Genomic DNA, 13,103 nt, shown 5'->3' with positions numbered 1-13,103 from the left:
GAACACAGCCACACTCATTGGTCTGTATATTATCTTTGGCTGCTTTTGAACTGTAATGGCAGAGTTGAATTGTTGTGACTGACAGAGACCATGCATTGTTTCACTCTAGTTGCCTCACACTGCTACTTAGTGCACTGTGAATCCCAGTGATGCTGCACTTATACCTGGACAGTGTTTCAGTGCTGTGTGTATCACCATACCACAACATTTACTTCTTTTATTACCAGTGCATACTCATCATTTCAAAGCAAGAAAAGTGGACTTCAGATTTGCTTTTAAGGCACAATGGAATGAGGGGATTATTTTGTATCGAATTAGAAAGCAAAGCTTTGAACTGGGGCTATAGGTATACTAGAAGAATGCGGTATACATCCACATTACCAGACTGTAAGCACTCATTACAATATTCTCAACTGACAGCAAGGCAACTGTCAGAAAAATTAGGAAATGTGAAACAAGGTGTCTCATTACAGCAGAATTTCCTTACAAAAATTAATGAAAATGAGGCTTCAACCAAAGTAAGTTTCTGAGTGGCTCTTTTGTTAGCCAAATAAGGAAAAACATTTAGCAATAGTGATTAAAGGTCTATTGAATTGCAGAGCCAAAGAAATATGTTCAGAAAAAATCAACTTGTTTAAAACTGTTAGCCTTTTGGTGAGAACAGTCACTCAGAGTTGAAGATACTGGGAGCAACATCAGCATAGTCAGTTAATAAACAGGGCGCATGATTTTTAATGTTTTTCCTTGGCTCTTGATGGGTCCATAGATGTTACCCATATGGCTTAGTTGTTATTGATTTGAGGAATCAGTGCTGGACTTGAAATGACTGAAGAATATGCCTCCATCTGTTTGGAACAACTACAGGTGAAAATATTTTCAAAATTGAGAAAACACTAATTTATTACATCCTGAAGTGGAATCTAGTAAGATGTGCTAAAACTTTTGCTGGTAAATATGTGTGAAGGAGAAAAAGGCTTAGTTGGAGAAATTTACAAAGCTTGTGAAACTATGAGGTGTTACTCATTGCATTATTCATCCCCAGGTACTTTGTGGGAAATACTTGGCTCTGTGGGGTGTTTTTGAACTGTTGAGCACTGTCAACAGCGAACTGCATTTGCTCTTTTGGACTTAACTGTTGTCAGTACCTGAATTTTTGTCAGAAATAGAATATCTCATTCCCTGCTACACAGTAGTTGGATGGCCTATCAGTTGCAAAGTTTTATTGTGACTTTTTTGAGCTTGGGGCGAGATTGAAATTTTTCTTAATGAGAAAAATTGCCCTCAACTGCTATTATTAAGCCCTGAGTGGCTCTGGAAATTAACTTTTGATATTATAAAACAAAACAGTACTTACAAGCAATACTTAAACTGAAGTAATCATTTTAATGACAACTAACATAATATGAATCACAAGTGATGTTTGCTGTTTTATACATTTTTTGTTCTTTCACATGTTAAAATAAGAAATGAGACCTTCATTTCCAAACAAATTTGCAGCAGATAAATTTTTTGAGCTCAAATTGCTATTCCAGAAAGTTTATACCTCATTGTAAGTACAAAGGAGATTTCCCTATTTCAAAATTTATTCAGATGCGCAGTTGAATTTGAAGTGATTTATCTGCAATGTAATGATATGCTAAAAGGCGCTATCAAAAGAAGAATTTAGCAGAATTCTATAAATGCCTTCCAAGTGATAAATGTGCTAAATTAAAGTTATATGCTTGTCAATTGATATCAGTATTTGGTAATACCTATGTGCATGAGAAAACATTTTAAAAAATGGAACATGTAAAATCTCATTATAGATCAGCATTAACAAACATTTGCAATAAATTTTAATGATAGGGATCTCTAACTTTGAGCCCAGTTAGGCAAAATTATCACTAATAAAGGAATTCTTTAAACCTATATTAACAAAAAATTGTACTAAACTACTCTATTTTGAGTTTTGTCAATAAAATATTTTGGAATTTTTTTTTCTTTTTATATAAGTACCTGCATAGTATTCTCAGTTTTGCATCTTGGTTGGCAAAACCTAAAATAATTGTTATCTGGCCCTTTACAAAAATTTTCCTAATCCCTGGTGTATATGCACAGAAGGAGAAAGATGATTTCTCAGGGAAATCATCCTCCAGTTAAAACAATAAAGGTATATGTGACGCAGTGATAGAAAGTTAGATAAGTAAAAATAAATTTTAACATCATATACAATAAACTTACAGTTTTTATCTTATATGGATAAATTTATGAATGAGTTCCATGAATGCCTACTAAAATTACCTACTTCAAAACCGATAGTAAGAAAAATGATCACACTCATCTGTGCTTGTACGTGAGATCTTTGGCAAGAGAGTATTGAGGCAAACAATTGTTCTGAACAAATACTGCAATTTAAAAATTTCTGCCTGAAGCTCAGGCTTCATTTTTAAGATGATGAAACTTTTAGCTGATTAGTATAATTATCTTTTCCTAGAAATTGTTTTATTCTGGAGTGAGTGTTGATTTTTTTTTTTATACCTTGCTTTGCTTAGAGGGGATTTAAGAGGGGCTAAGTGGGACTAGATATTATTATTAGGTTATTATCAGATTCTAGGTCCCTTAAAGTGTTCAAACAACATTTTATGGGGAATCTACAATATGATAAAATAGAAAGATTTATTAATATCACAGTCTGGGAGAACTTGATGTTAGAGCTGGACCTTGAAGGATGGCTAGAATTTAGACTTTCAGATGGATGTCTTTCGGAGAATAATCTATGTGGAGTGAGCTTTAAGAAGTAGGGAAAGCAGGAAGTAGTCAATGGTGGTATGGTGGAAGAAGGAGCTGCATGGCTACTTTGGGGTTTTCATATTCAGTTGAGAGAAGTGGACGTTTTTGACAAATCTTTCCAAGATTGGCGTAGTGACTGGTACTCAGAGGTGCTCATTGGATAAAAATCAGGGAGCTCTTTAAGGAAATTGAGAAGAAATACATGTTAAGCACTGAGTGACAGGGTGGCCAGCTGCTGATCATCAGAGTAGCAGAATTTGCTAAATATTAGCCAAGGACCTGTTAACATTTATTTGACATCTAGTCCTTTTCTAATTCCCAGTGCTACCAATTTTTTCCCTTTTTTTGATTGAATTCATAGTAGTTTACGTCATTGTGAATTTCACTTGTACATTATTTCTTGTCCATCACCATATAAGTGCTCCCCTTCACCCCCTGTGCCCACCCCCGGCCGCCTTCCCCTGGTAACCATTGAACTGTTCTCTTTGTCCATGTATTTGTTTATCCTCCACATATGAGTGAAATCACATGGTGTTTGTGTTTCTCAGTCAGGCTTATTTCGTTTAACTTAATACCCTCCAGTCCTATCCATGTAGTTGCAAATGGTATGATTTTGTATTTTTATGTCTGAGTAGTATTCCAGTGCGTGTGTGTGTGTGTGTGTGTGTGTATCTATATACCACCCCACATCTTCTTTATCCAGTCATTGGTCGATGGGCACTTGGGTTGCTTCCATGCCTTGGCTATTGTGAATGGTGCTGCAGTGAACATAGGGGTATATTAGTCGCTTTGGATTATTGATTTCAAGATGTTTGGATAGATACCCAGTAGTGGAACAGCTGGGTCATATGGTGATTCTATTTTTAGTGTTTTGAGGAATCTCCATTCTGTTTTCCATAGTGGCTGCACCAGTTTGCATTCCCACCAGCAGTGTATGAGGGCTACCTTTTCTCCACACCCTCTCCAACATTTGTTATTTTTAGTCTTAGTGATTGTAGCCATTTTAACAGGTATAAGGTGGTATCTTAGTGTAGTTTTGATTTGCATTTCCCTGATGATTAGTGATGTTGAACATCTTTTCATGTGCTTATTTAGCCATCTGTATATCTTTGGAAAAATGTCTACTCATATCCTCTTTCCATTTTTTGATTGTGCAGTTTGTTTTTTTGGTTGTTCAGTTGTGTGAGTTCTTTATATATTATGGAGATTAACCCCTTGTCAGATATATGTTTTGCAAATATTTTGTTCGAATTGGTGGGTTGTCTTTTTGTTTTGATCCTGTTTCCTTTCCCTTGCAGAAGCTCTTTAGTCTCATGAAGTCCCACTTGTTTATTTTTTTCTTTTATTTCCCTTGTCTGAGAAGACATGGTATTCGAAAAGATCCTTTTAAGTTTGATGTCGAAGAGTGTACTACCTTCCAGCAGTTTTATGATTTCAGGTCTTATCCTCAGGTCTTTGATCCATTTTGAGTTTATTTTTGTGTAGGGCGTGAGATAATGGTCTACTTTCATTCTTTTGCAAGTGGTTGTCCAGATTTTCCCACACCATTTATTGAAGAGACTGTCCTTTCTCCACTGTATGTTCTTGGCACCTTTGTTGAAAATTAGCTGTCTGTAGATGTGTGGATTTATTTCTGGGCTTTCTGTTCTGTTCTGTTGATCTGTGTGCCTGTTTTTGTACCAGTACCATGCTGTTTTGATTACTATGACTTGTACATTTTGAAGTCAGGGATTATGATGCCTCCAGCTTTGTTTTTTTTCCTCAGGATTGCTTTAGCTATTTGGGGTCTTTGGTTGCCTCCAATGAATTTTAGGATTCTTTGTTCTATTTCCTTGAAGAATGTCATTGGGATTCTGATTGGGATTGCATTGAATCTGTAGATTGCTTTGGGTAGTATGGACATTTTAACTGTTTATTCTTCCAATCCATGTGCATGGAATCTCTTTCCATTTCTTTATGTCATCATCTATTTCTTTCAGTAACGTCTTAGAGTTTTAATTGTATAAGTCTATCACCTCCTTGGTTAAATTTATTCCTAGATATTTTATTCTTTTTGTTGTGATTGTAAATAGGATTGTATTCTTGAGTTCTCTTTCTGTAGGTTCATTATTAGAGTATAGAAATGCAACTGATTTTTATAAGTTGATTTTGTACCCTGCTACTTTACTGTAGTTGTTGATTGTTTCTAATAGTTTTCCAATGGATTCTTTAAGGTTTTTCTATGTGAAAGATCATGTTGTCTGCAAACAGCGAGAGTTTCACCTCTTCATTTCCTATTTGGATTACTTTTATTCTTTTCTCTTGCCTAATTGCTCTGACCAAAACCTCCAGTACTATGTTGAATAAGAGTTGTGATAGTGGGCACCCTTGTCTTGTTCCAGTGCTACCAATTTAACTGAAGCCCAGTAATATTGTAATAATGTTTCCTTCTCTCTGTAGTTTCCAGTCTTTCATCCCTGAATTCAATTTGTGTGAGTGCCTGATTTTCTAATTATGGTGAGCGATTTGCCCATAGAAGGTTTTCACACATTTGCCATAATAGGTGAATGACTAAAAGTCATAGCTTAGCAGTCTTTTGGAACAGACTGACAGCATGTATAAGGACCTTCCAAAATCCTTTTACTCAGCAAGGATAATAGGATTATTTACCTCTTAAGTGTGTCTCTCGTCTCACTCCAAATTGGGGAATACCAGCTGGCGTTCCTGTGATTTAGACTACTCTTTCTTTTTTTCTTTTGAGGAGATGGCCCTTATAATATTCATTCTTAAGAGTTTGCAGTCTTACTGAAAGTGTGCAATCTAATGGGCTGTTTTAAGTGTTTTCTTTAAATCATGTGATTATAGATCTAGAAAAACTAGGTAAGTTAATAATATTAAATAACTTTTATATTTTTACTTTAGGTATCTTAATGCAATTCAGACAATGTGTCCACATATTCTCCGCTATTTGACTACAGCAGTCATAACAAACAAAGATGTTCGAAAACGCCGGCAGGTACTCAAAGATCTGGTCAAAGTTATTCAACAGGTAAAAACGAAAATTTTTATTGATTTTTAAAACATGCCTAAACTTTAGGTCTAACCTTTTTTTCTAAAGTAGGACTCTTAGCTCTTAAGGTAAAAGTGTTTTAAAAATAGCGAAGTATACATGAAGAAAGAAGAACTCAAGAGCCACAGATTGGGCATTGTACTATCTTTTAAATCGAAGATATCCTTAATGTTATATGTGGTATGAATGAACACTGCTTTCTGCTAGGTGGATATTTAATATACATTGCATATTTGTGTTGCTCTTACTGCAAAATAGTGAAGGAGATCTGGAGCTTGAAACTGTTTGTTGGGAGGTCACTATCTACCTAATTCCTGAGTAGTAACCTTTACATAGAATAATATTAATAGCCCCTGAGTTACATAAAAGCTGCAGTCCTACTGGCTGATTTTTAGTGAGTTTCTCAGTAATATCTATGGTTTAGAAAAATAACAGATATTTATTTGCTTTAAGAATACTGTAAATTAAATACAAAAAGACAATTTCCTTCAGTAGAGTATGAATACCCTTATACTTGGGGAGGTTCATCACTGTTTATTGACTAATGGAGACTTCTGGCATTAGAGGAATTTGAGTTTTTGGAATGGTTCTAGGGTAAGAATTTAGAGAACTTGGTCTGGAAGGCATTATAAGCTTAAGGTGTGGCCTGGAATCAGGATACAAGTAATTACTTTGAGAAGATGATATGAGGTAATTTGTTAGAAATTAATGGTAAGGGAGGAGAAAATAGGAAGACTGGGATATTCTTGGGGCAGTCTACTAAAGAATGTTGAATCAGATCCAACTTGACCTTTGACTTAATTTTACAGGAGTCTTACACATATAAAGACCCAATTACAGAGTTTGTTGAATGCTTATACGTTAACTTTGACTTTGATGGGGCTCAGAAAAAGCTGAGGGAATGTGAATCAGTAAGTATGAATTTTTACTTATAAATTAATAATATTTAAAATTTTTGCGTATTGTGAGAGTTAACTTTTCAGTGTTTTATTAAAATAATTATATCAGAAATGTTTATTAATCTTAAAATAGCAGATTATTTAGAAATGTGCTGGGGTGAAGACATTTTTAATATTATTGCCATGTGTATATCCCTTTTGTTAGGACAGTTTGTTGAAACATTGGGACATTATAAATTCACATATACACCCATAATTGCATGTCTTATCCTGAATGAGTAAGTATTGTGAAATATTTCATATAAATGGACAAGGTTGTATGGAATTGCACTTCATAACTGTGATTCTCAATTTCAATTCTCAAGTGGGGCTATGTTTAGAATTTTTCATATGATTATATTTAACATTTGCTATAAATCAGTCAAGCTAAGAGTGAATTTTATAACTACAGTGTCTTCTGTTGGTTGGTAGAAACTAAAGTACCTTCAGAGCAACGGAAAGAGTTAGATTTATGTTTATTTTTTTAGTAAGTTAGTTTGCAAGTTTTAAGAAATTAAACCAAGAACTTACCTGCTAAGTGCGTTTATCAAATCCACAGATTATTAGCTGTCAGCTTCATTTTTGATCCCAAATGTTGGCACAAAAATGGGCAGAGTTTCTTGAAGGACTAAGATCTTATTTCTCTAAGGAAAAAAAAAAATGTAAATATATCTTCAGAAGTGATTTTCCAGCGTTGGACAAAATATAAAATCAGAATCCAATATGATAATTTGTCTTCATGTAGTCGTATGTGACATTAAATATGAGTATATATTTGTTATATCAAGTATCTAGACCCTCCTGAGGCAGAGGGGTACTTAGTTGCTATTTTTGAAGTTAAAATATTCTCTTTTAATTATGATATTCTCTGTGGAATAGGGTCCACCCCTTGATGTTTTTTCCTTTGTAGATTTCCGAGTCTACTTATTATCACAGAAATATGCATATCTGTAGTCCATTCATAACTATTTTAAATAGCTGGAAAAGATATGGTATCTACCTAGCTTTTATGTAGGATAATGGAGAGGACAAAGCTACAAGGTTGCTCACGTTGTCAACAGAACAAGGAAACATTGAAGTTCTTTGGTCTTTTTCTTAAGCGTTTGTTTACTTGTTTAAATTGTTAAGAGTGTTAAGAATGTAGTGTTCTAGAAAGTCCTGTGGCGTAGAACTCATGATATTAGATGAGAGAATTGTAGTGAATGGAATAGTGAGTAAAGCATACAGAAAGGGTTTGAGTCAAACTTTTAAAAATTGCCTGTCAGTGCCATTAATTATTTTTTTTATATTTTATACACATAGGTGCTTGTGAATGACTTCTTCTTGGTGGCTTGTCTTGAGGATTTCATTGAAAACGCCCGTCTCTTCATATTTGAGACTTTCTGTCGCATCCACCAGTGTATTAGCATTAAGTAAGAACCTGATTTGATTTGTATTTTCCATTTAAAGTTAACACTTAATAGGATTCCAGTTAATTGAAATTTTATTTCATTTCCCTCTCTTTTAGAAGGAAAAGGAAACAATCTGATAATGATTTATTAAAAATCCTAACTTTTGTGAGTTCTAGGATGCTGCATATTCAGAAATAGCTTCTTTAGCTTCCATGTGTATGGTACAGCATGATTTTTGAAAATGGTGACTTAAAGGCAGTATTGTGATTGTCAGCTATCTTTTTAAAGAATACTAGTATACTATTATGTAGGGAGAGAAGAGAAGTAACCAGTATTAGAATGATTTTTAACAGGAGTTCAAATAAGGAGTTAGCCCTTAGTAAATCGGAAATACTGTTAAAAGACCACATTTGGTAATCATTTCAGTTAATTAAATTTGTTTTATTTAATTATATATTTGACATCTCATATAGAAAACTCCTGTGACATCCTAAAATGTTGAAACATGGAAAAATTATGATGAATTTCAGTTGAAATTTTCTCTGATGTTTTAGAAAATTATTGGGGGAAAAATTGTGAAACTTATATAACCTATTAGAAACTTATTTTACATATTAGAATTTGAAAAATAACCAGTGCCCTATGGCCACAGATGAAGTCAAACAGTAAATGCTCCATAAATGTTTAAAAACTTAACTACTTTAATGTTTGCCTCTTAGGAATTGTGTGTAGACCAAAGTTTTTCTTTTGTGCCATTTGTTTTTGCTTAGGCATCCATACTTGCTTGCCTAATTTTAGTGGGTTGTCATTGAAGTGGTTCTTCAGAGTTAGAAGTATAGTGTGATCATGGGGCTTTTCCTATGAGAATTGAAGCCTTGACTTCAGTTTTATTAGTACTTTACTATAGCTAGCAGAAATGTAATTTTAAAAATCTGATTCTCTTAAAGAATATATGCAAATTCCTTAGAAGTTGTTGATTGTAAAATAAAGAGATAGGTATATCTATGTGGGACTCTGGTGGACAGTAGATAACTGAATTTTTACATTGCCTTTTCCTCCTCCCCACCAAGATTTATAATTTGGACTTGTGAATGAGGGATGCTAATATTTTGGTTTCCCTTGCAGACTTTCCACCATTTCTCCTTAGAATCTGGTCACTTGGATTTTTTTGTCCAGAACTTACTTAACTATCCCTGTTGGGAGCCCTTTGAAAGCAGGCTCTACTTTTTATATCTTTAGCACGTAGTATACTAAGTTTACAGTATCCATGCTGAATAAATATTTGTTAAAAGAATCAATTTCTTTCCTTTGTATTAGTGAATTTGTGTTTTTGTCCGTGAGCATGCTTTTTCGCTTTGGTGTTTGTTTATGAGGTCCATGAGCAAGAAGCTTTGTGCTAGGTTTAGGTCTTCCTCTTTATTAACTCTGGGACCTTGTATTCATTATTTTGCTTCTTGGGATTCAATTTACTGTCCTTAACAGTAAAATCAAGTATTTGTCCTGTCTACTCAAGAGAGATGTGCAGCTCAAAGAAGGTAATATGGTGGGACTGCTTCTGTGAACTTTTATTTGATATTGTCATTATCCAAGAATTTTTTAAAAACTTACACGAATGTAGTTTTTGATTTTTTTCTTGGATTGCTGTAGTTCTTTGATTCCTGTCATTTTTGATAGTTTTAGACAAAGTCTTAAAGCGTTTTCAGATTTACGTTCTAGTGGCTTTCTAAAGTCTAGAAATCTTTTTTCTTTTCCAATGATAGTATTTACTTTTTACTTAGGTTGTTTAAATGTTTTTGGCCACCTGTGGAATGTTTTTCTAACTTAGATGATTTCAGATTCATAAATTAATGCATTTTCTTCAAATATTAGGGAATAAATTTAGAGCTGAGGGAAACCTTAGGGAGCTTCTAATCCAGCAGCACCCAGTTATTGAATCATCGACTCTAGAACTTTTCAGTAGAACTTCCTGCAGTGATAAAAATGTTTTATATCTGCATTGTTCAGTGTGGTAGCCAATAGCCATATGTGGCTTTTGAGCACTTTGTGGCTCAAGTTTTAAGTTCTAGAACCAGGGTTTGTAAGTCGTTTGTGTGGAGGACTTGTTTTCAAATGTGGTATTATATATATGAGTATGGGTATTTATGTGTATATATAAGCAGATCAAATCAGACCCCCTTCACCCTGTTTAGTCTATATGTCTGTTCAACTTCCCTCCTGACTGCTAAGGCACCTCAATGAAACTGTAAGACTTTTGGCAGCACAGTGTTACAAAACACTGATTCAGTACAACTCCTTTGTTTCGGAGTGGTTTTTACCTTCTTGTTTGTAGCTGAGAAACTTAAGGCTCAGAGACTAATATTAAGCTGCTTAGGTCTTATATAATGACAGAGTCTGGGCTAATAGGCCTTTGACATTCATTGTATTGTACCTCACTATAAATTCTTTCTTTTTCATTGTGAACAGTTGATATTTTTAGAAATACCAGATTTAGATTAATTTGTCATTAATGTTTCACTTGAACCAGAGGATAAAGGTGGAAAACCGTAAGTCATTGATTAGCTCTATGTCTCAGAATCTCTGTAGAGTTTCGTTTTGTTTTATTTTACAAATACAGATTCCTTGAAGCCACCCCAAACTTTCTGGATCAGATTTTCAGAGTATGCTCTGCTGTGATGTGTAATAGGTCTACTATGCTGTGCCTTAAGGTTGGTTATTCCAAAGCACATCCAGGATTGACAACCACTGCATCAGGTCACCAGTTTTTTAGGCTTGTAATTACAGCCTGCTAGAGAATGAAGTGAAAAATCAGTGGTTTAATAGCTTTAGAATATAATGAATTAAGAAGATAAGGGCAGAGTAGAAAGTGTAGCTTCATGAAAAAAATATTCTTCTTAGAACAACAGTGAGATCTTAGGTTGTAAGGTTCAAGGGTGGTGGTGGTCGGTGCATCCAGTAGGACTCAGTCCAAGTTCTTCGTATTTTTAAAAGCGCTTTAATGGGTTAGGAATATGGCTGAAAATAATGTTAAGCATTTAAGTTGGGTTTTTATAAATAAGGCAAACCTCATAATTCGGACTCCAAGGACTTGGAATCCATGATAATGACCAATAGAGCTAATGTTTACCTGTAAACAATACGTAGAAAAAAATCATTGTTCTCTAGTCCAGAGTTTTTAAACCTAGCTGTACATCAGAATCGTGTGGAGAACTTTAAAAAAAGCAACAGCTTAAACTTAAAAAGAATAGATTTTCTGACCTCACTCTAGACCTTCTGAATCAGAATCTCCGAGATCAGAGCTTGAGAATATGGGTTGAAAGCTTCCCAGGTGATTGTTTTGCAGTCAGCCTTAGAGAATCATTGCTCTAAGTTAGTGATTTATAGTCTTAACTGCATTAGAATCAAGTGGGAAACTTTAAAAAGAAATAAAAATAGTGGATAACTGAGCCCAACCGCTAAAAACCTAAAATATTCTCTGAGGGGAGATATTGGCATCTGTATTTTTTTAAAGCTCCTCTAAGTAATTCTGATGTTGAAACCTCTTCTTTTAAATTAAACTTTTTATTTTGAGGTGATTATATATTTACATGCAGTTGTAAAAATTAATGATGAGATCCCTTGTGTCCTCTACCGAGTTTCCCCCAATGGTAACATCTTGCATACCATAATAAAATATCACAACCAGCATATTGACATTGATACATTCAGATACAGAACATTTCTGTCACCATGAAGATCACTCCAGTTGCTCTTTTGTAGCCATACCCACTTTGCTCCCACCTCTTCTTTTTCTTTTGTCCCCAAATCCCCCAAGTACGTAGTTGTAGATTTTTTTTTTAGTTGTGGGTCCTTGTAATTGTGTATGTGGGACGCCACCTCAAGGTGGCCTAATGAGTGGTGCCATGTCTGCGCCCAGGATCTGAAGTGGTGAAACCCTGGGCCCCGGAAGCGGAGCAGGGAACTTAACCACTCGGCCTCGGGACCCACCCCTCCCACCTCTTCTTAACCCCTGACAGCCAATCGTCTATTCTCCAGTTTTGTAGGTTTGTCATTTCAAGAATGTGCAAAAACTTTAAACAAAAAATAGGGTTCAACTTTCTAAAGAGGATAAATGCACTATGTCATGATTATGATATAATTAGTTAATAGCAGTATGACTAGTACAGTTGTTAAAGAAAAGAATATTACAAATGTGAATGAGTTATGGTCAGGCACTGGGTAGAAAGTAGGGAGCACACCCTTATAGCTTAGAATCCAGAGGAAGAAACAGATATTAAATAAAGACAAAATTGCAAATATTATAGATGTTTTGAAGAAAATACAGAGTAAATAGAATGACATGGACCTAATTTGAATATTGGAAAATCAGAGAAGTAATTTATATTGAAGGTTCAGTGAACCTTGATAACTCTCTAAGTGGAATATCTTTAACCTCCAAAGTGGACTCTTCCACTGTATACTACTTATGACAGATTATTCTATTTACTAATTTGTGCTGGCCTATCTCTGGCTCTAATTAATCCAGTCTTTTGATATTTGATCTGTTTGGGGGGGAGAAGAGGAAGGATTTGTCTTTGGCTTCCTTTCTTTCTCCAAAGGGACACATTTCAAATGCTGAATAGAATAGTATTATAAAAGCCATGGTTGTTTATTAAATGACTCTTTCCATTTGTGATTTGGAACATTCTCTGTTGATAGGTTTCTTGACTAAACGGCTGTAAGCACATGTGGTAGTCATATCTTTATAAAAATGCATATTAAGAATGTTTTTATCAGTCTATATACAACCCTATAGATTTGTAGGATAAGTTACAAATCTGTTTACCATAAAGTATGCAACATCTGTCAAAAAAGATTACTGTGGTGGGATTTAATTTAGTGTAGCTGAATAGTTTATCAGATATGGTGTGTGTCTGAAATTTAAAAGCTGTTCTAGAATAATTCTTGGACCAGTTTTCA

General features: G+C 34.6%; 1 protein-coding gene across 1 annotated transcript in view; it reads left to right on the top strand.

The window, feature by feature from the left end:
* The window catches only part of EIF3E (eukaryotic translation initiation factor 3 subunit E), a 48,675-nt gene that overhangs the window by 25,021 nt on the left and 10,551 nt on the right, over positions 1-13,103 (top strand). Inside the window, exons 8-10 of the mRNA XM_070481483.1 lie at positions 5,671-5,797; positions 6,628-6,729; positions 8,059-8,168. Of these exons, the coding sequence (XP_070337584.1) occupies positions 5,671-5,797; positions 6,628-6,729; positions 8,059-8,168 (339 nt within the window). The remainder of the gene's footprint in view (positions 1-5,670; positions 5,798-6,627; positions 6,730-8,058; positions 8,169-13,103) is intronic.

The sequence above is a fragment of the Equus asinus genome, chromosome 12, assembly GCF_041296235.1.
Source record: "Equus asinus isolate D_3611 breed Donkey chromosome 12, EquAss-T2T_v2, whole genome shotgun sequence".
NCBI classification, from domain to species: Eukaryota; Metazoa; Chordata; class Mammalia; order Perissodactyla; family Equidae; genus Equus; species Equus asinus.
The sequence above is the reverse complement of the archived record's forward strand: the minus strand, read 5'-3'. Positions and strand labels throughout refer to the sequence as shown.